This window comes from Argiope bruennichi, chromosome 5, assembly GCF_947563725.1.
Source record: "Argiope bruennichi chromosome 5, qqArgBrue1.1, whole genome shotgun sequence".
In the NCBI taxonomy this organism is placed as follows: Eukaryota; Metazoa; Arthropoda; class Arachnida; order Araneae; family Araneidae; genus Argiope; species Argiope bruennichi.
This window is the reverse complement of record NC_079155.1, coordinates 10483898-10506086: the sequence shown is the minus strand read 5'-3', so window position 1 is coordinate 10506086 and position 22189 is coordinate 10483898. Positions and strand designations below refer to the sequence as shown.

The 22189-nt window shown below is 28.6% G+C and overlaps 1 protein-coding gene across 1 annotated transcript in view; it reads left to right on the top strand.

Moving 5' to 3' along the window:
- LOC129969534 (protein CEPU-1-like) overlaps positions 1–22189 on the top strand; it is a 300199-nt gene that overhangs the window by 222920 nt on the left and 55090 nt on the right. The window contains exon 3 of the mRNA XM_056084145.1: positions 4431–4638. Within this exon, the coding sequence (XP_055940120.1) occupies positions 4431–4638 (208 nt within the window). The remainder of the gene's footprint in view (positions 1–4430; positions 4639–22189) is intronic.

Here is a 22189-nt window from a genome sequence, read left to right as displayed (position 1 = left end):
ACTCTGCGTAGATGAATGTGCTAATTTTGAAAAAAAAATTATTCTCATTCCCTGGTTTCGTCTTTTATGTAACCTGTTACTGATTGTATATTATTGCTGAAAAAGGCAACGAAAAACTTGTTTAAATACCAGAAAAAAGTATAAGTTAATAAATATGTCTATAAATATTTCAAAAAAGTTTGCAAATTGGAGCATGAAACTTTACTTGTTTATAAATGAATGAAATATTTTAGTTAATGACAATTTTTCACAATGCGGACTATATAAAAATAAGTTGTTTTTTTCTTCTTTTTTATAGTATCAACTCTACAGAATTTAAATTGCGTTCATCCATTTTCCCATTTTATTTAATGAAACTATGCAACTTGAAATATAAGTTAAATCACAGTATTTATAGAAATAAAAGGTTTTTTTTGTTGTTGTTATCCAACATATTCTAAATATTCTACATTGAGTAAATGATTTTAATGTGATTTGAAATTATATTTTATAAATAATCTATGAAAGTTGTGTATATGTTTAAACGTTAATATAATATAAATACTAAAATATTATATGTAATAAATAAACAAATTATAAAATGATAATATAATAATAAAAATATTAAAATTTAGTCTCCTATCAGCCAAGGATTTTTTAGAATCTTTATTTTCATACTTATAATCAGTTTATTTTCGAAATAATTTCATTTCTTCTGAATGCTGCGTAACAAAAAATAGTTTGGAAAGTATTGATAGTACTTTTGTGAATTGATAATATAATTAAAAACATGGCTGATTTATCAGGAAAATAATATTTTAAACAATATCCCAACAAGCGTCTTAACAATTGTATCATGCAAACGGAAAAAAAAAGGCATTTGAGCTTTCTCAAAATTTTCTCCATTTATGATATTGAATAATGAAATAAATTCTTTTCTTAAAGCTCTAAAATACGGATGGTTTGAGTTTCTGAAATGATTATCTATAATTCTCCTTTGTTTCAAATTATTCAAAGGAGCTCCCGAATAAGCATATTTGAGATTGAGTGCTAGACCATATAAACTCTACAAAATATATTAATTTACATTACATTATGTTACGCATTACTGCTTATTCTATTATTTAAATTCAACAGGAAAGTACGAAAATCTATTATATGTTCTCTTTCAGCAGTAGATTAAAGGCGGCTGAATGCTATTATGCAAATGTTTATTTCTTTTACGTTTCTTGAATTAGGTAAATGCGATTACTGTTGACTACTTTCTCAAATTTAAATGTATTACCTGCTATCCATTCTCATTTACATCAATTTAATTTTATTGATGAACCACATGAACGTGGATGCAAGTGCACTTAAGTTTCTACAACCCCATAATTTATTTCAATATAGCAAAAATGGAAAATGTGGTTGTTTTACTCACAAAACTAGATATTCAAAGTGGTTAGTTTACGTGCAATCTAAAATTATTACGGTATAACGCAAAACTTTAAAATAAATGAAATCCCTAAAGCATTAACCTTTTTTTAAAACATTTATCTAATTATATATATATTAGAAGATGAACTATATGAAAAGGGAACTTATGGATGTTTTCGCGTCAAAGAATATTTTTTTATTAAATTTAGTCTTATAAAATAGTAAACATTTAATCATTCCATAAACGTGTAATACGTATAGAGTTGAAATGGCAAAGATCATAAACAAATAAAAATAATTGCATAGTATTTATATAAATTTTAATACATAATTTTATAGTAAATATAGAATTTACCATATTTTTGAGAATATATTCGTTTATAATTAGAAACTTACCCTTCATAAATGTATTCCAGAGTAATAAGTTATGAAAGTTGTTTTATTGATAATAAAGGGTAAGGTTTGCCTGTGTACTTGTCTATCTATTACGCATTCAATTAGAATAATTTTTTTTAAATTTTAATTAAAAGTTTAAAGTTTAATTTTCGCGATAATTTGTGAAGCACTTTTGTCCAAAAATAATTTTTATGTTAATTCAAAAATTGTCTTTTTAATGACACTAATTTCTGTCATACGACACTTCTAGAATTTTGATTTTTTTTTATTATACTCAAAAGTATTTTTTCGTATAATATTTAATAACAAATAAATTTCATTATTACGGAGAATTATAACATTTTCATTATTTTATCAGATATTTAATATCTTGAATTTTTCTGCTTGTTGAAATCTATGAAAGAAATATTCTGTTGATTTTATGTACAATTCACATGAGGAATAACATAAAATTAGAGCAATGAGAAAAATTATATTTTTTAATTTAGAAAATATATAACGGACAATTAAATTTGTAATAGGTGCCTTGGTACCTGACTCCATTAGGGAAATTCATAGATACAAAAAGCAAAAATGTATGAAACTAATAAAATAACTGGTATCACAGTTTGATATTTAAATTAACTTATTGAGTGACTCATGATTATCAAATAATAAATAAAGGTTTTAACTGAAAATAAATACATGCAATATTTACTTTCAATTAGCATGTATCCTTAACGTTTAATCACCAAAAGTGGCTCACTGTTAAGGTTTTAAAAATATTTTTCCTTTTCCGAGTAGGATACTCAATACTTTTCAATTTTTATTTTAAGTAATTCCAATATATATATATATATATGTGTGTGTGTGTGTGTGTGTGTGTGTGTGTGTGTGTGTGTGTGTGTGTGTGTGTGTGTGTGTGTGTGTGTGTGTGTGTGTGTGTGTGTGTGTGATAATATTTTAATATCTAATTTAATCTAAAATAATTTCCCTAAATTGTTTGACTAATTCGGATGTCGGGGTCATTTTAAAGTATTCTCTTGTTTACTGATCCCAGTTCACGTATGAAGCTGTGTAAAAATTACTGCGCAATCAGTTCTACGTATCAAGCGAAAATTTTCCCTCCGTTGTCCCTGTCAAAGATCAACACGTGTATTCAATCGCCACGTGGCCGGAAATTCCATGTTATATAAGACTAGTGATAATTTGTTTCGTTCCTTTTCTTACTTCTGCTTTTGTTTGGTGCTGTTGCGGACGTGCCTTGTCCACGCCTACTTGTAAATAGATTTCTTTCTCGGAATGGATATTAAAATTAATTTAAAAATGTCAATTGTCTCATCAGTTTCTTCGAACCTGCATTCTGCTTCAACCAAAATAAGCTTACATATATATACAGATAGAGAGAGAGATTTACTAAATATACCATTTACAAAAATAATTCATATATATTTTATATCAAGTAATTTTAAAATAAACATTTTGTTATTATATCATTAAAATTTTACCTTTATTCAAAACAAATTATCACACGAGTATTTTCAAATTATAAATAAACAAAACTCTTCATGTTCTGCATATGAATTCATTGCACCAAACTGAATAATAAAGCAGATCTACGATTTTGTTGGTTATAACTATAATTTATTTCAAATATACATTTAATTATTTAGTAACTCCTCCTCATTTGCAACTAAAAATTCAACGACTTTTTTCGGTGAATGTATCGTATTTCTTAATAAAATTTTTCTACATTTTTGTAATGTTTTGAAAAGAACGGATATTAGGAGTTTTTCCATTTTTTTACGTCTTTAAATTTTAATATTTTTTTGATATCTTATTTTCTTATATTTTCATCAGGTATTAAAGTTTCCCAGCCTATGAAGATGTGTCCTTAAAATGACATAATTTAAAATATTTTATTTACTTATAATATTATTCCATATTTGCTTTAGTTGTCAATTTTTTCAGCAAATTAGATTAGATAGGAGCAACTAAATTTTACTCTATAGTGCACGTTAAGTTGATATCATCATGCCTAGTAAATAGATCTAGCATGTTATACTAGCTTATTAAAATGGAAAGTATTTATTTTAACAGAACATTATTTTAAATATCATCTACAGATATTGTGTATTTTATGTTGTAAATTTTCAGAAAATTAATTGTATAAATCAAAAAAACCATGAAACATTTATTAAAATTTTTGTCCTTAAATTTTATTACTATTGAATCATATATTTTTATTACTATTCAATATTTTAATTCTATTGAATTATGGCAATTCGTATTTCTTAATGCTCTTAGTTTCACTTGCCACAAAACATAATGATCTGGGAATGACGTTTCGATTCGTTATGTTTTTTGTAGCAGTATAACAAAATGGGATTTTCAGTTAAATATATACCCGTAAAACTATTATAAACTGAGTAAAAACAGCAACTCTAGTACTTAATGCAACAGAAAAATGATCGAAATCTGATTACAGCATGGTCACAGTCTGAATCATGTCAGTTATGGTCATTGTCTGAAATCTGGTCTAATTGTCTAAATAACAGCATGGCCACTTTGAAAAAAAGAACACCAAGTAGAACATTCATTATTTTGAATTCATTTTTGTAGGAAATTATATAACGTGATTTGCTTTGTCTTTCCAGGTAGCATGGATCCATACGGATCGGTACACATTACTGACACTACAGAACCGTGTTATAACCCGGAATTCCAGGTACAAAGTAACCCATAACAGCCACAGGACATGGTGGCTGCACATTGCAGATGTCCAGGAAAGAGACAGAGGTGAATACATGTGCCAGATCAACACATCACCAATGAAGAGTCAGACTGGATATATCGAAGTAGTAGGTGAGAAAATTTCGTCTATTCGTAAAATACAAGTTTTTTCTGTCTATTCGTAAAATATAATTTTTTTTCTGTCTATGCGTAAAATAGAAGTATTGCTTGCCATATATTTAAATTGCATTTGAAGATTAATTCCCGTCTTTTTTTTTATTTATTTTTTTTTTTTTTTTTTAAGCTGGTTGATTTCTGGTATTAAAATTCAACGCTAGAAACAAGTAAATAACTTATATTTAGTGTGAGTTTAAAGGCTTTGTATAACTAGAAAGAAATAAAATTTCCTTTTATGATGTTCTATTTTAACATAAGAACGTCCGTTAAGAATGAATCACTAAAACTGTTGTTTTAATGATTTTCAAATTTTCGAAATAGCTGTTAAGCAACACAATTGAAATCTTACATGAATAACTTACATCGATAATTGTTAATTTCTGAAAGACAGAGCAATCATTCATAAAAACTCAAGGATAATTTATCCGGAAAACCTTTTACTGTACTGATTTTATTTATTGGAATGCATTGACACTTAAAAAATCATACCAAACTTATCATACATTAAAACACCATACTTAGAAGTTATTTGGAAAACAAAAATTCTGGAATATTTAAAATAATTCACTTTTTAAAGGGAAGAATGAAGTGAATGAATATTGTTTAAAACTGAAATGAATATCTTTATAACATAAATATCTTTTTTTTAATTCAACTTTATTTTTTAATCCTTTTGACAATTGAAGTATTAAAAATATTCAAAAAATAACTTATTACTACTTTATAAATAATATTTTTAAATTTCTTTTTAAATGTATTTATTGATTGATTTTTTTACGGCACGAGGACTAGCACTGGGCAAGAATATAATTTTATTAAATGGAAATTCAAAGCAATGAATAATACAGTCTTAATAAGAAACCAACCAACCATTCTCTACCAACATTTAGTACTTTTTGACATTTGCATGTAACAAAGAATTTTGATTTTACTAAATATAATTTTATGATGTATATATAATATAACAAAAATGCTAATGATACATTATCCTTTATCTTTTTATCTCGATAATATGTTTTGAGAAAGTACATTTTTGCCATGGAACATGATTTGTTTTGCCTCTGAGTCAACGAAGAAGAATCAACTTGACTTCTACTTTATTTTGTCCTACCATTTCCTTATACATTTTCTCCCAACATTTTCTTATTAAGAATTTTGTCCTAACATTTCCTTAACATTTTGTCCTAACCTTCCTTAAAATTTTGTGCTAATATTTCCTTAATAAAATATACCTTGCATTCCGAAGCCTGATATATAAAAGAAATGATATAAACTTGCATCTTATTTTTAAATGTGGATGGAAAAAATATAATCCAAAATACTTAATTTCGTTATTAGTATTCATCCTGAAGTATTTCCAGGAGAAAATAAAATCATAATATTCATATGTAGTTATTTTCTCTAGATAAATGATGTTAAAAAATCAACAGCAAAGATAATAATTTCATTCTTTATAGTTAAAGAAATTCATTGCTCAGTCGGATATGATGAATAAGGGGAAAAAAGGCTTTTTAAATACGTCATTTCTTTACATAAAATACTTATCAAAGCTCTTAAATCGTTATTAGTCATTGATAGAAATTGATTAAATGGGGAAACCAAGAAAAAATAGTTTCAAATTGTAAAGAAACTGAAAAATTATATTTAAATCCATTGGTTTCAATGGAATGAATAATCTTTAAATTACATTTATAAAGATAAAATGTTTGTATTCAGTGTTATTATTTTGCATAAAGTTTTATTTTCACTTTTTAATTTGAATATTATAAAATAATTTTAAAATAGTGCATTTATTGCTTAAAAGGAAGGTATCAGAAACTATATATATTCCAAAACTTTCCACGGTTAACATTATCCATTATTTTGTTTTAGTTATCACAAACAACTTGGATAGTATTTGAATTATTCTTATTATAATACAATTATTTTTGCTGGTAAATTGAGTAACAATGGAGTAGTAGCTTCAACATTTTATTTTAAACAAATATTTTAATGAATGTTATATTTAATTGGTTTCCATTTCATAATAAAATTATATAAAAATGCTAAAATATATTGGATTCATTTCATTATTCACTATAGGATGAAGAATTATTCTTACTCGGGATAAATTCTTGAGGGAATAGTTTCAAAGATCAGCAATAATTTTAAAATAATATCGATATTTCATAGGAGTGAAAAAATAATATTAAAGAGCTCAAATAATTAAATAAATGAAAAATATACTTGAAAAGTGGAATTTAAAACTGGTTCATGATAAGCAAAGCTCCACGGTCACCATCAAAAAATAATCTACTATAAAACATTTATATTTCAACATGTGGAAAATGTATTTATCTCGAAAGCCTTACAGCTTCATTTAGGTTTTAACACCCAAACCAAAAAGGGATTTAAATATGTATGGGCTTATTTTGTTCCAACTAATTATACAGTTTTCCACTTTATCTCACCATGAGTTATATCAATAATTCATTTATTCGTCAAACATTTTAATTAACAAATATGCCCTGTAGACAATGTATTACACTCTCACTTGCTCTTAATTGTATTTAAGATTATTACAACAATGTTTCCCTTTATTCTAAGACAATGAACAATAGAATACATACTGATAGTGTGCCTTTAAACACGAATAATACCTCTAGCTACAAAATATTACATTAAGGAAACATAATAATGACTTTCATACCTAGTTAGTTCCCTTTATGTATAATCATGTCACAAACACCAAGGAGAGAAGGATTTAATTATTATTTTTTTCACCTCACCTAATGAAGGATTATCGCCGTTCAGCCAAACATGATTAATAAGAAAAGAACACCGTTAAAGACCTGCCACTATTTTTTCCTCCCATAAATATAACACAGTCTCTTACAGCAACAAAAAAAAAGATAGTGTTCCTACCTAAAAAAGGAAGAATAAATAACTAAATAAAGAAGAAGAAGCCGAATAAGTGAAATTTAAAACTAATGGTTCCAACGTGATAAATAATGCTTAAGTCTCACCTGCAAAGGAAGACTGGAAAGCTTTATCCGAAAACCCTTTAGAATGGGAGCTTTGTGTGATAAATCGTTACGGTTAGAAGCCCTTCGTCATTTTAAAAGCCATCTGTTTGGGAGCGGTTTATTAGTGCAGCATTAAGGCTTTAAGTTTAATTTGTCTGAATGTGTCATGCACCTTTAGCGGTCCCGTGCTTAAAGGATTATTGAATAAGTGGCCAGATACTGAGGAAACATCATTCCTGAAATCCGACTGAGGAGATTACGAATTAGACTAATTTTGGGTGTTTGCTCTTTGCTGATTTGCCAGAACAAATCGACCAGCTGAAATGGAGGCAATATTAAAAATAGCTAAGGCGCATTTTGAAAAGGGAATGGAATTCAAAAGTAATGTTATTTATAATTTTGATTTTAGAATTAAGAAATATTAAACCAAAAGATTTTACGTTTCATAGTTGCATCATAAGTGTAATAAAATTAAAGCCCTTTGCATTTTGAAAAGTAATTCGATGCGTATTTATTCACTTAAAATATTTCTTATTACTCCGAAAAACGAATATATTTAAAGTTTTTAAGTTTAATTTCTAAGTTCCGTTTAAGTTCCGAAAAATTAATTCACATCCCCTTACCGCACTGTAGGTATTTTTAATAATTACAAATAAACAAATAAAACATCCAAATGAAGCAAGATCTTGAATGGCATCTGAAAAGCGCCATCCGAGTGCAAAGGGTTAAATCGCAGAACTATTCAAATTCAAAATGGACCACTTTTAAAAGCATATTTAATGATATTTCTTGAAATTATTCTCCAAATGTTTATTTTTAAAAATTATTTTCGGATACCTAAAAGATAAAAAAAAAATCCTGAAATTAAACATTTGGAAAAAAAGTTTTAATGCAACTAAATATGCTAAGAAAAATCAACATATTATTTACATCAATATTTTTAATCAAATTGTACTTCTGTAGTATGATTCAAAAAAATAATCATAATTATAGAAATACATAAACAAAAATCGATATCATTGCATTGAATTTTCCGTCATGCAGGCAAAAGAAATAGATTTTTTTAAAAACAAAATGCCTACGTTTATAAAAGGTGTGTTTCAAATTTTTAGGGACACCATATAAAAACATAAAATTGGAATAAATTTTACCTAATATCTGTAAAAACTTCTTCGAAAAACAAGAAAAATTAAATATAATAAAATAATCTAAAATAATTAAATAAATATCAATGCTAATAAAAGAAGAAAATAGAAAAAAATGACAAATTTGTGTTTCAAATTTTTAGGGACAGCTAGATGAGATGGTATATAAATTCAAGTTAAATCTTTTCTATTGCTCATTTTCATTTACTACCAGTTGTTTTAATAACTTAAAAAGATTATATTGAAAACGTTCACGTTAGTACTTAATTCTTTGCCGAAGAAATATGACTAAAGGTAAATGGTTATCAGATCTTGAAAAAGGCCAAATAAAAGCTTATTACAACGAAAAAAAGTCTTTGAGAAATATTGCAGCCCTCATAAAACGTTCAATACGTGCTGTGGAAAATTATGTGAAGCAGTTAAATGGAAAATCAACTTCCATTCAAAAGCGAGAACCTAAGCCAAAGCTCGATTCCCGCACCCGCAGGAGAATTATTCAGAAATGTGTAAATGGAAAATCATCAGTACGAAAAGTAACAAGAAAATTGAAACTGGGATGTTCTTACACTACTGTTTGGAGGTCAATCAAGAGCAATAAAAACATGAAATATGCGAAAAAGGCTTGCAAACCACCACTTGCCAAACAACACAAATTACAACGTTTATCCTGGGTAAAGGAATACATGCATTTCAAAGATGAGTGGATAGAAGTCATGTTCAGCGACGAGAAGAAGTTTAATCTAGATGGGCCAGACGGTTGGAGATATTCCTGCATGACCTAAGAAAAAGAACCAGAGATTTTCTCCAAAAGGCAAATGGAGGTGGATCTGTTATGATTTGGGGAGCTTTTAGCTTCAATGGTACATGCGAACTGGCATTTGTGAATGAAAGAATGGATTCTGATCGATACCAAGAAATGTTACAAACACATTTTCTTAATGCAGGACTTGAAATATGTGGTCCAAATTGGACTTTTCAACAGGATAATGCATCTACCCACAGCTCAAAATCAACAAAAAAGTGGTTTAGAGATAACAATATGAAAGTTATGGATTGGCCAGCTAGAAGCCCCGCTCTAAACCCCATTGAAAATCTATGGGGTCTTTTGGCAAGAACAGTTTATGAAGGAGGGCGCCAATTTGATCCAAAAATGCAACTTCAACAAGCAATAATGGATGCTTGGTATTCTCTGGATCCAACACTTCTTCAGAACCTAAAATATTCCATGCCAAACAGAATATATGATGTCATCAGAAAAAATGGTGCTAATATTGAACGGTAAAAAGTTTAATTTGAAGTTTTGAAGCTTTTAATTTCACTGACCCTAAAAATTTGAAACACAAAATTTGTGCTACTCTTTTGTTTAGTTATTTCAAAGTTGAAATTTATTTGTTTAATCTTTATTTGTTTGATCTAAATTATCTTACAATATTCATTTTTGTTATTTATCTAACTTGTTTCAGAAATAAATGTCAAATATTTATTATTTGCGCTTTTATTTTCATTTTTACTGGTGTCCCTAAAAAAATTGAAACACACCTTATATATATCAGTTATTCTTCGTTTTGTCTTATTCTTATTACCTATAAGAAATAATTAAAAAAAATCTAAAATTAAGTTTAGGGGTTCTCTTTTGTATCATTCATTTGTTTACTTTTTTGGTTTCAACTCACATTTTGTAAAAGAACGCTCCAGATACTTTACTTAAATGAAAAATAAGGTAGAAAAAAAACTAATCAGGGGACAAGTTTTATGGGATAAAATCAGAACAGTGAGATTTGACTCTTTAAATGAATACAAGATTTTAAACATAAAATCTTTCTTTCATTTAATTTCATAAATAATTATTTAATAATTGAAATTCTTCATGTAATCAAATTAATGATGCAACGACTTGTCAATGAACGGCTCGATATGCGGTCGACCCGATTATATCGGACTGTAGGACATATGAAATCATCATTTCGTTTAAGGGAATAAGCATCGGCCAGCAGAGTGGAAAAATCAGAGGATGACAGCTAGTGAAGTAAAAATAAAAATGAAACGCTTGACGTATTTTATTGCCCATGGGAGCTACGGAAGGTTTATTAGGTGTGTAGACTCCGTGACTGAAGGATCGGATTGCAATGATGATCTAACGTGTTGATAAAAATGGCGCATTTTTGTTCTTCTGTAATAGGGGCCCTATGTTTTTGTAGAGTAGAAATTTAGAGAACGGAATGCCATTTCAGGTACAATTCCAGTTATCTGACCACGGTTGAAAGTTACAAGATTCCTCCCCAATGTATCACGTAAGTAAATCCGAAGTGAGATATAGATATAGCAAATGAAATAAAATAGATCCATGAGGGTATATTAACATATGATCATGGATCTATTTGATGGTAGGTTAATATACCATCATGAATCTGTTTGATGGTAGGTTAATATACCATCACGGATCTATTTGAAGGAAGGTTAATATACCATTACAGATCTATTTGAAGGAAGGTTAATATACCATTACGGATCTATTTGAAGGAAGGTTAATATACCATTACGGATCTATTTAAGGGTAAGTGAGAAATAAGTGTTGGGATAAGTAAGGGACTGACACTCATCATAAATAATGAAATTTATTTATATTAAAAGTTAAGTATAAAACTGAAAAAATGAAATCCGCAAGACATGTATGGTTATTTGTAGAAGTATATAATTATATTTTGTCATTTTAAAAGGAGTATAATTATTTATCAGATTAAAAGAAATTTGAAATATTAAATTATAAATTGCAAAATAAAATGTGGAAACACAATTCCCCATAGAAATTCGAGTATATTATGGCTATATTTGGCTTAGTCTGTAAGTGCAAGTTATTACACGGAAAAATAAAAGTTAAGTATACCAAAAGCAGTTATTAGTAACTGGCAGACATCCTGGCCAAGTAACACCTTCGGATCTCCTTAGAGCACTTGAGTCTGGTAGTTTCATCTTCACTGTTTGTTTGTGATCTTAATCAAACTCCCTTCCCGCATTCGAATCATCTTCACTAATACATACGCGGGGATGTACAGTTACAACAAAAGAAGTTCCACCAAGAACAAATGACGGAGCGGCTCCTTAAGAATTCCACACCTGTCTTGAGCTTACGCAGTTTCATTGCCTCTATTGGGGGCTAAGAAAGTGGGTGCGCGGGCAAATGTTTATGATTCTTTCACTATCATCATCATCATCATCATCAGAGGGGGAAAAAGGTAGAAATAATACGTCAAAAAGGGAGGCAGGTCCCGTGCTTTTGTTATTTTTTTCACGCTCTAAGTTTCATCTTGCTTTGGCTTGCTTCCAAAGGGGATGGAGAAGAAAAGAGATGGAGAAACTGGGAAGACGGGAATTTAAGAATGAGGTGATCTGTAGATGCAGGAGTCACATCATGCTCCCGGGCTTCCGAAACTCGTTCTAGCACTTCCGGATGTTCTTGAATCAATCATTTCTCGTCCTATCTCTGTCTTTCTACTTTGGCCTGGAGGTGAAGAAGTGTTGGGGACAAAGAATGGCATAGGTTGTCTCAATCAGTCAGCATTTTAGTCTTAAATATGCTAACTTCAGTTTGGTTCAATTCTAGAGTGCTTTTATTTCAGATAAAGATTTCTAAATGAAGGTGATAATTCTATGACAAATGATCCAAAATTAAATGTCATAAAAGCTAAAATAGTTTTTTTTATTTATATCAAAATATAAAACCATATTGAATATTGACGATCATATTAGCGGCAAATATAGACCATACTTTAGATCTAGCTGATGATAAGGATAATGATTACTAGGAATAACTACCAGGATAAAGTTGAATATTTATGTTGCGTTCAGTTATCTTTGCAGCTTTATTTTGTATTGTTGCTGTAAGAAATAAAAACAATGGTTAATAAAATGCTACATGCCAATAGTTTCATGGACATAGTTTTAGAAATAAAGTTCAATCTACGATGATTAAGGAATAATTATCAGAGAATATAAATGGATTTTTCCAATTTATTGAAATAAACATTATGTGATTAGAAACAAAAGTGTTGCCAAATAATAATGACGAATTGTAAATTTTAAGATGTACTATTCTCATATTTTGTGTTATGCACAGTTTATTAAATCCATTTTCATATGATATATAAGCATAAACTGATTATAAATGCAATTTTAAGTTTTAATTTCTGATAGATATTGCATTTTAATAAATATAGCAGACTCGAAGATGAAAAAGCGAATTGTCAAATAATTGAATAAAATAATTTTCTTCATACCAGTTTATACCCATGATTTAAAAACTATGATATTATGATATGAATTTCAGCATGGTGGTCTCCGGGGGGGACCTCTAAATGAGGATGATATGCTTCCGGTATGGTGGTTGGATATCGCTACCCTAGTGGGTACACAAAAAGGTAGGAGATCTGGCTCTTCCCATCGATGACGAGATGTACTTCCTTCGGGAAGGGTTATACTGTGGCCGGTGATGACCGCAATTACTGCCAGTGTTGCTTTTGCGGCGGTCCGATCATTCAGTATTTTTATCCGTGTGCCTTCGGGAGGGTTGGAGAGTCAGTGAGGGTTGGAGAGTCAGTGATATGATATGATATGATATACTGCAATGTAATACAAATTGCTGATGAAGAATAAAAATCTACACGGTGTATCATGTATATCTAAATTTACAAGTTACATAATTATTTTATGATATTAATTTCACTGCCATTTGAAAACTACTGAATCACATTTGTAAAAGAAATTAGCCAAGCTTAGATAGGCAGTATCACATGTGAGGTCTACAAATCTACAAATCAACATTTTGGAGATTGACCTAAAGCACAGATTTCATACGCATTATTCAGGCTTATTTTGTCGGATAATAGTTAAATTAATTGGCAACTTAAAGAATGGAGCTGATCAAATATTAGTGTCTTGAATAAAATGAAAAAAGAAGAGTAAAATGAAAAATGTGAACTTTTCAATTTTTTATTTATAATGTTTTCTTAAGTTGCAGTTGTTACTATAATTGTACCATTGCACCTTAGAAATGATGCAACTATTTATCTTCAAACATAATGCGTTTAATTGTTTTGTCTTGAATCGTGATGTTCCTGTTTTGCTTCAGAATTTTTCATTGCAACCGTTTTTGTTGAATCATAAAGCACTCGTTACGGGGATTTAGCTGCAAGGAAGTATTTTTAAGAAAATCATTAATGAACCATGTGTCATTTTAACATAGACAAATAAGCTTTAGTATTTATTTAGTAGTAAATATTCTACGCGTTTGCATTTTGAAACGTAAAATTAGGATTTCCTGAAAAAAGAGCTTCTTATTCATTTTTAGAAATCTTTTCGAGCTAGTATTTCTTCTGATCTATATTTAAGCATTCAGTATATTCATATTTAAAACAGTAAACGCAGTCTTATTTGATCTAATAAATGCTGTGGCACATATCTCAAGTATGTAGCTCTTTATGCCATTTTTTATTAATGGGTTCGGTATCATTTTCCGGTGTGAATAGAAGATATATAGCGCTAAATTATTCTAAAAGTTGTTGAATCCTGAGCCAAAAAGTAATAATACATGACATATATTTTGCATCATAAGACATACCAAAAGTATAACATCACAGTAAAAAAATCTAGTTAATATGCTCCAGAAACATCTATAATAGATCAGTATATCCGTTAAAAGAAATTTATATACTCAGACGTCATAGTCGAAACACAAAACTGTGAAAAACTGCAAAATTTCAGGTTGAAGACAATAAATGGAATAATAGATTGGAATACGAACTAGTGGAGATCGCTGCTGCAGTCAGTATGATGAACACCATGTGAGCATCAGTTTGAAAAAGAGAACGAAGCTGGTACTTTTTCCCTTCTTAGAATGGACAACTGCTCCCAAATCGAACTATTACATTACTGGCTTTCATTTTTTCCAACTAGCAACGGGTGTCGATATAAGAAAGGGCTTAATAACAGAAAAATGAATCTCGATACTTGATCTCTTTTCTCAAATGTTGGTTCAAATAATGTTTTGATGCAGAATTATCCTGTATGCAAACATGTCACCAGTACCTTACTGAAAGGATTCTACGAGTTTCATAATCAGATCACAATATAGATCTTGGCTCATGGTTTGATCAGTCAAACAATACAGAATCATCAAAATTTCAGTAAAAATTATAGAAATTCAGATGTTTTTTTCTTGAAGAAAGATTTTTGAGAGTATCAAATAAGTACTTAAAAATTGATGCCATGCAAGTGAGAACTGATTTAGATTGTTTCATATTGATTTATATATCCTTCTTTTCTTATTTTGGTGACACCCGTTTTGAGAAAAATGATGCTGAAGACTCAAGAAAGACCTGATGTACTTATTTCATGATGAGTAAAAATTCACTAGCTTAGAAGACTAAATTTAAATTAAGTATTAAAATTTAAAACTATGTAGGCATTATATAGAAATATCATAATTAAGAGTGTGTCATATATTTAAGTCATTGCATTACATGACATTGCTATTGGTGATGTTATCATCAAAGATTACTAAATAATCAAATGAAACATTCAAGGAATAGAATAATGGGTAGTTTTGATTAATTCGGCTTTATTTTATCAAAACTGATAGAGCTTAATAAGGGGAGCGATGAACTAAATATTTCATTCTCATCAACATATTCTCGTCTTCTCTATTAAGAAGGATAAGAAGAGTTACTTTTAAATGATTAAAATATATATAGTATTGCTGAAAATACAAGTATATCGTGAATATATGGGGATTTTATTGGGTCATATTACTTTTTTTATGTCAGATAATTTTCAAAGTGTAAATGGTGTTCAAGGAAAGACCAAGTGAATGGGTCACTGACAGTTAAATAAAATTAATTAAACAATTTTTAACGTCAAGCAAGTACAAATGTCTCCACCATTTTGATGACATAATTTATTTTGTGCAGAAGAAAATTATAGTAATATATATATTTATATGATATCTAAGAGGTCGATGGGAAACAAATTTTGGTTAAATCAAAGAGAGATCTTCTTTTGTGCTCCGAGGCCATTAGAACAAAGAATAAAATTTCTAACCTCATGAAGGGTCATTGTATATGAAACATCAAACTGTTCGAGCCTTTATCATACTTGTACGGACCATAAAAAAGAAACTTATAAAGCAGCAATTAAAGGTATGAGAATGCTGTTAGTGTTTGTCTGTAGATACCAAGAGTAAAGTATTTTTTAGAAAATAATGAATATACCTCTGTTTATAACACTGTTTTAAAATATATCAATGAATACAGAGCGAAATAAAGTTTAAACTCAGAAAAAAAGTGAGAAATACAAATAAACTTTGAAAACCACTTTTATGAATGCAATATAAGGGAATATAATTTTTTAAAATAAAAATCTAGAGACCGAAGAAAAAAATTATAAAAGCGTGAAGATTAATATGAAATATCAAAAGAAATTAAAACCACAAGAAACAAAAAAAAATCCGAAGTATTCATTATATTAAAATAAAAATGCAGTTACAAGTGTAAATATTATTTCAATTTATATAAAACGTTTTTTTCTGCGACCCATGCTTTCGCAATCTTACTTTTGAACTTCGAATTTTTGATAAAAATGAGTTTTGCCAATTTAATGCATTAACATTTTTTTGAATTTTTTTAAAATTTACAGTATTTTATGTGAAGTACATGAAATAGATTCATTAAAAAAAGGCTCTTATAATTAAAAACGATCTTTATATTATTAGCTTTCAATATATGCTATTTATTTAATTTTTATTCGTTATGCTTTGATGTCTCTTTTCGAACCAAAGAATCTTATTTTGATTTTATTATTATTATTGGAATCTCCTTATAATTTTACACATTATAAGCAAAATTAATAGTGCAAAAAAAAGTAACATCAGAGCAAATTTGAAATAACTTTCAAAAATTTAAAAATAATTTCTTTCGCGTTGTTTACATTCTATTTAAGTCATAAGTTCAGTCAGAGATTTTTTAAAATTTTATTCTCAAGCAAACGTAACAGACGGTTTTTCCGTCTTATTTTTAACTCTGAAAATAATAATTCTGAATATAGTTGAATCGTAAGAATCCATATCCCTAGTAAAGCAACTTCTTTATGCATTTTCATATCGAGTATGTTCTAAGTAATTTTCATTCAATATAATCGTGCAGTTTCTTTCATAATTATTCAAATGAAAATTGTTGTGATTGGCCATTCATCTGTTGATTTTTCTTCTCTTTATTTAGTTATCTGAGGAGATGGAAATATATTCATTCAAAATATGTACAAAATGTGCAAATATTTCATAATTATTTTTTCATATTCTTGAGAGACTGGAACAAATGATTTGTCTTGATATGTGAGACTTGAGCAACAAATATAGTTTTTTCATTGAATTAATTTTTATTACATATTACAAGTATAATATTGATATAATGAAATATGACTAAAGAATCACAAATTAAGCTGCTTATGTCGAAAAGGCTACCATACGTTGAACAGATTTCAAATCTGGTGGCATATTCAGTATTATTATCTCCGTTCCGCACATCTGGAGTCATAAAATAGCATTCTCAAAGTTGATGACAGTTTATGTGTTCAAACGTTATGGGAAAAGCTTGTTCTATATGCAAATTTTGGAACTATAAAAAAATCTTAAAGATTTGGTTTATTGAGATCTCAAGAAATTGTTTCTCGATCTTAATCCTTGAAGTGTATTGTTTTTCTATACTTTATAAAACAGACGGCACTCTCTAATTTGAAAATGAATTATCTTAATTTAATTTGGATCCATACAAATTTGAGAGATTTATAGATTTTGAATCTTTTATTGTATCAGATGTCGAAAAGGCTACCATACGTTGAACAGATTTCAAATCTGGTGGCATATTCAGTATTATTATCTCCGTTCCGCACATCTGGAGTCATAAAATAGCATTCTCAAAGTTGATGACAGTTTATGTGTTCAAACGTTATGGGAAAAGCTTGTTCTATATGCAAATTTTGGAACTATAAAAAAATCTTAAAGATTTGGTTTATTGAGATCTCAAGAAATTGTTTCTCGATCTTAATCCTTGAAGTGTATTGTTTTTCTATACTTTATAAAACAGACGGCACTCTCTAATTTGAAAATGAATTATCTTAATTTAATTTGGATCCATACAAATTTGAGAGATTTATAGATTTTGAATCTTTTATTGTATCAGATTTTAAATTATAGAAATGACTTAATTTTAGTTTCTAAGATTAAAAATATAATAAATAGATGCATGAATCCTATTCTAGAACCATAGATAAGAAATTGAAAACCGCTTAATGCAATAGGTATGAAACATTCCAATGAATATGCAATTCGCAATTATTGTATATATTATGTTAAGATGCCAAGTAGTGACCATTATATTGAAATTACTTTCTCCATATTAGAAGTGTTGATTCTCTAATTCATGCAATGTATTCTATATAAAAGATCTGTAAGCATCTCTAGATGTTTTAAAACTAATATCGATGAAGATGAAAAATAAAATAAAAAATGGAGTACAATAAGCCTATTCAAAAATTCTTTGCAGACTTTTCTTGAATACTATTTTGATTTAGCTTTTATTAGTAAATGTTTGTTTTAATTTGCAATGTCCTATACAGCAGACGATATAAAGTACATTCATTCATTTCCTCAAGAACCGAATAATACTTTATCCACTGATAAGATGATATTTCATAAGATATCAAAGCAAAACCATACTATTTACGGTCAAACAGCCAAAATATGCCTAGAAGGAACACATGCACATATACAAAATACTCAAAATAAAATAGTATTATTTTGTAGTTTTTGTAGTAGTATAAAATAGTATTATAGCTAAGACAGGCCGAGTTATGAATTTATTTACTACTGATAACTTTATTGTACCATGAAATTATATACCACAGCAGGATTATTTACAAACGTTATCAGTCATCAAAAATGTGTGTAATTTTTTGAATAATTAAATTAAATATAAGAAAAACGACAGAACATAAAAAAACACGAGTTACCTCAAAAGATATATTATCTTCAATTGTGGAGTTTCGCCTAGAACAAGTATTTTTTTTTCAATTTTTGGCCTTCTGCAATGGTTTTAAATTTATGAAATCATTCTTTTTTTTAGCTTCATCATTCCTATCCAAACGCTTATTCTATTCTAGCTGCTCTATTAATTTCTGAGTTTTGAAAGAACTTCGAATAAATCCAATCATTACTAACATATTCCAAAAAATGATTAAGTTTGAAAAAAAAAAAGGCCGTTGTTTGCCCATACAGGAAAAAGAAGAAAATTTGCTTCTGCTGAAAAGAAGCTAACAGATATTAAAACATTTAAGCTGGAACTAGTATCCAAGAAAATTTCTTCACCCTACTTACTTAAGTTCTTATAATATTATGTCGAAAACGTATACCTGAGTGAATTAAATTAAAATTGAACAATAATTTATAATAATAAATAAGCTGTAATATTTTTACATTGTTAAAGGTTTAAATATAAGCTACAGAGAACAAACCTATAATAATACGAGATATATAAGGAACAAAAAAGAAAACCCTCTTATGGCGTTTCGAGATATAAAAAATGATCATCAGAATTTGATTGCAATTTCTTTCATGAAAAATTGCAAAGGCTTTCCCTTATTGTAATACACTAATAATGGCATCTGTGTACAATTATAATCATATTATTCCGGAGAAATTCAGATAAATTCTGTCTATGGCGTTTAAGAGCACAACAACGTCATTTTTTTCCAAGATATTAAGGGAGTGTTCCGCTTTGCTATGTGTTTTCCAATTACAAACCTTCCATATCTACTATGAAGATTTAGGTAAATAGACTATGCAAGACCTTCCATTCGATATGTTCTTAGACTTTAAGAAGAGAGTCAATATACCCCAGAATTTGAGCGGGAAATTATCATAAAAAAATATATTTCAACAATACAATAAAATTGTTCATCTGAGGCTATTGCGTATAGGTCCTAACAATGAATTAAGGCATATATTGCTCCACTTTCCATGGCATGAAGCATCTGTAGCATATGCCTGCTCTGATCATAACAGTATCATCTCAGCAATAAGCAACTTTCAAGCTTTTGTTGGAAGAATTGGTAGTTCCAAATTCACTTCAAATGTATTAGCCTTTTTATTCAAACAATAAATACAATCTACGTCCATTTGTAGTAGCATATTTTCCCATTCTTGATCAATCCAGATGTCATATTCAAGACATATAAATCATCTTTTTATTGAAAATGCATCACAATACATCTATTTGTTTTCAGGAGATTCAATCCAATATAATTAATCCCTTCCTCACCATCAGATATGATATTCTGGTGATTGTGTTTGGATCCATTATTTGTTCCAATTTAACCGAAGTTATCTGGCATTTTCCTTCGGCTGTTTCTCTTATATAACAATACTGATTTGAAACAATTGGGACTGCTATTCGTCTAGTAATTGTTGCAATTTTATAAAATATTTTCCGCTACTTTCTGATAATACTGTTGCAATTCCAAATTCATAAGCTACATCTCTGATTGAACAGACTTTTGCTAATCTATTTACGATATTTTAACTTTTAAAATTAATTCGTCATGTTACCCCTTACGTCATTTATTCGTCATGTTCGCGATTCGTATTATATGCTATATCTGGAGAAGGCACATAAAATATTCACAACCTAATATTACTGACTTGCTTTACCTATTCTCTTGTTCTGTAATTTACAACTTATCATATGGTTTAAAATATTTTCACATCTGTCAACCTATTGATAAAATTTATTTCTGATAATAAGCAATTATGCCAGGTGATTTTGCATGTTAACAATTCATATTTTCAAGAATTATTATTTTGTCCTTTAATTTGAAGCCACCAGTGTATTAACATTTATCCCTCGTATTTTTATGTAAATATAAAATTATTATTTTTCTCTTAATTTGTAGTCACCAGTGTATTAGCATTTATCCATCGCCTTTTCATGTTAACCCTTAACTGGGGACGTGCGGTCTGTGAGACCGCTAGCGATGGATTTTCTGTTCCCCTTATTCTATTTTCAGCTCAATTGAATGGATTGACTCTGAAGCTTCCTGTTTTTTGACCTTCAATACACGTTCACTTTTTCAACCGATTTCAACAGATGCGTTTTTAAAAAAATCAGTTATTTCTTCGAGAGAGGTCTCTAAGACCGCATCTCCCCGTTAGTGTCCCAGTGATAAACAAGGCTTAGCAGATGGCGCTAAAACGTGGGCCCCGAAATATCATCCAGTTTACTGATCCTATTATGAAGCAGTGTTCCAGACACTTTTAAATGAAGCAGAAAGTGATTTTAATGATAAGGATAATTGTACAGAAGAGTTTTTCGATGAACGTTCGCCTTCAACTGATTTTGATATGTATGTTCAAACATAATTAATTTTTCTAGCGATAATGTATTTTAAAAAATTTATAAAATATATTAATATACCAAGAGACATATATACAGAATTTATAGATTGATTTTTATACTAGTTCTTAACTTATATGTTTAAAATTCCCTAGAAAAACGTGCTATGAATGTCACACAAGCCAATGAAAAAAGGGCCAATTTTACCTATTGTTATTTTTTTTCATATAATTGTTGAATTTTACATTATATTGTCTTCTATGTACCTTCATATACTGTAAAAATAAATATGATTTAAAAAGTAAAAAGTAATATGCTTTTCAAGAATATTATTTATTGTAACAAGTAATTTGAGAAAAAAATTTATGTTCCAACGCATTTACTTTTTTCATTGATAATATATTTTGAAAATTTTCTAAAATATATCTATTTATCAAGAAAAATATCTGCAAAATATATTGGCAATTTTTCATACTAATACATTCATTAGAAAATTTAATTTGAGTGTAAATGAAATGCGGTCTAGTAGACCGCATCTCCCCAGTTAAGTCCTAAAATTTCACTTCCCTAGATAAGGGTTAATACACATTCAAAAATTTAAAAACATATGTTATTCGTTGAATATTTGCACATTCCTTTTTGGTCACCTACCGAAATGTAACTCTTTTCTTTTATGATAGGGTAGATATTTTAAATAGGGCTAAAATGATTTTCATCATCTTTTAGTAAAAATAGGAATTCAATTTAGTAAAAATAGAAAATTTTATTTTTAAAAATTATTTTATGAATCATGAGCCTGAAAAAGAGCATGAAAATAAACTTAATATAATTGAAAATAATCATCACTTCTCTTGTTCATTATTAGATTATAAGATATTGAAATATAATCAATTCACATGAGTTAAATATTTTCATAAGTAAA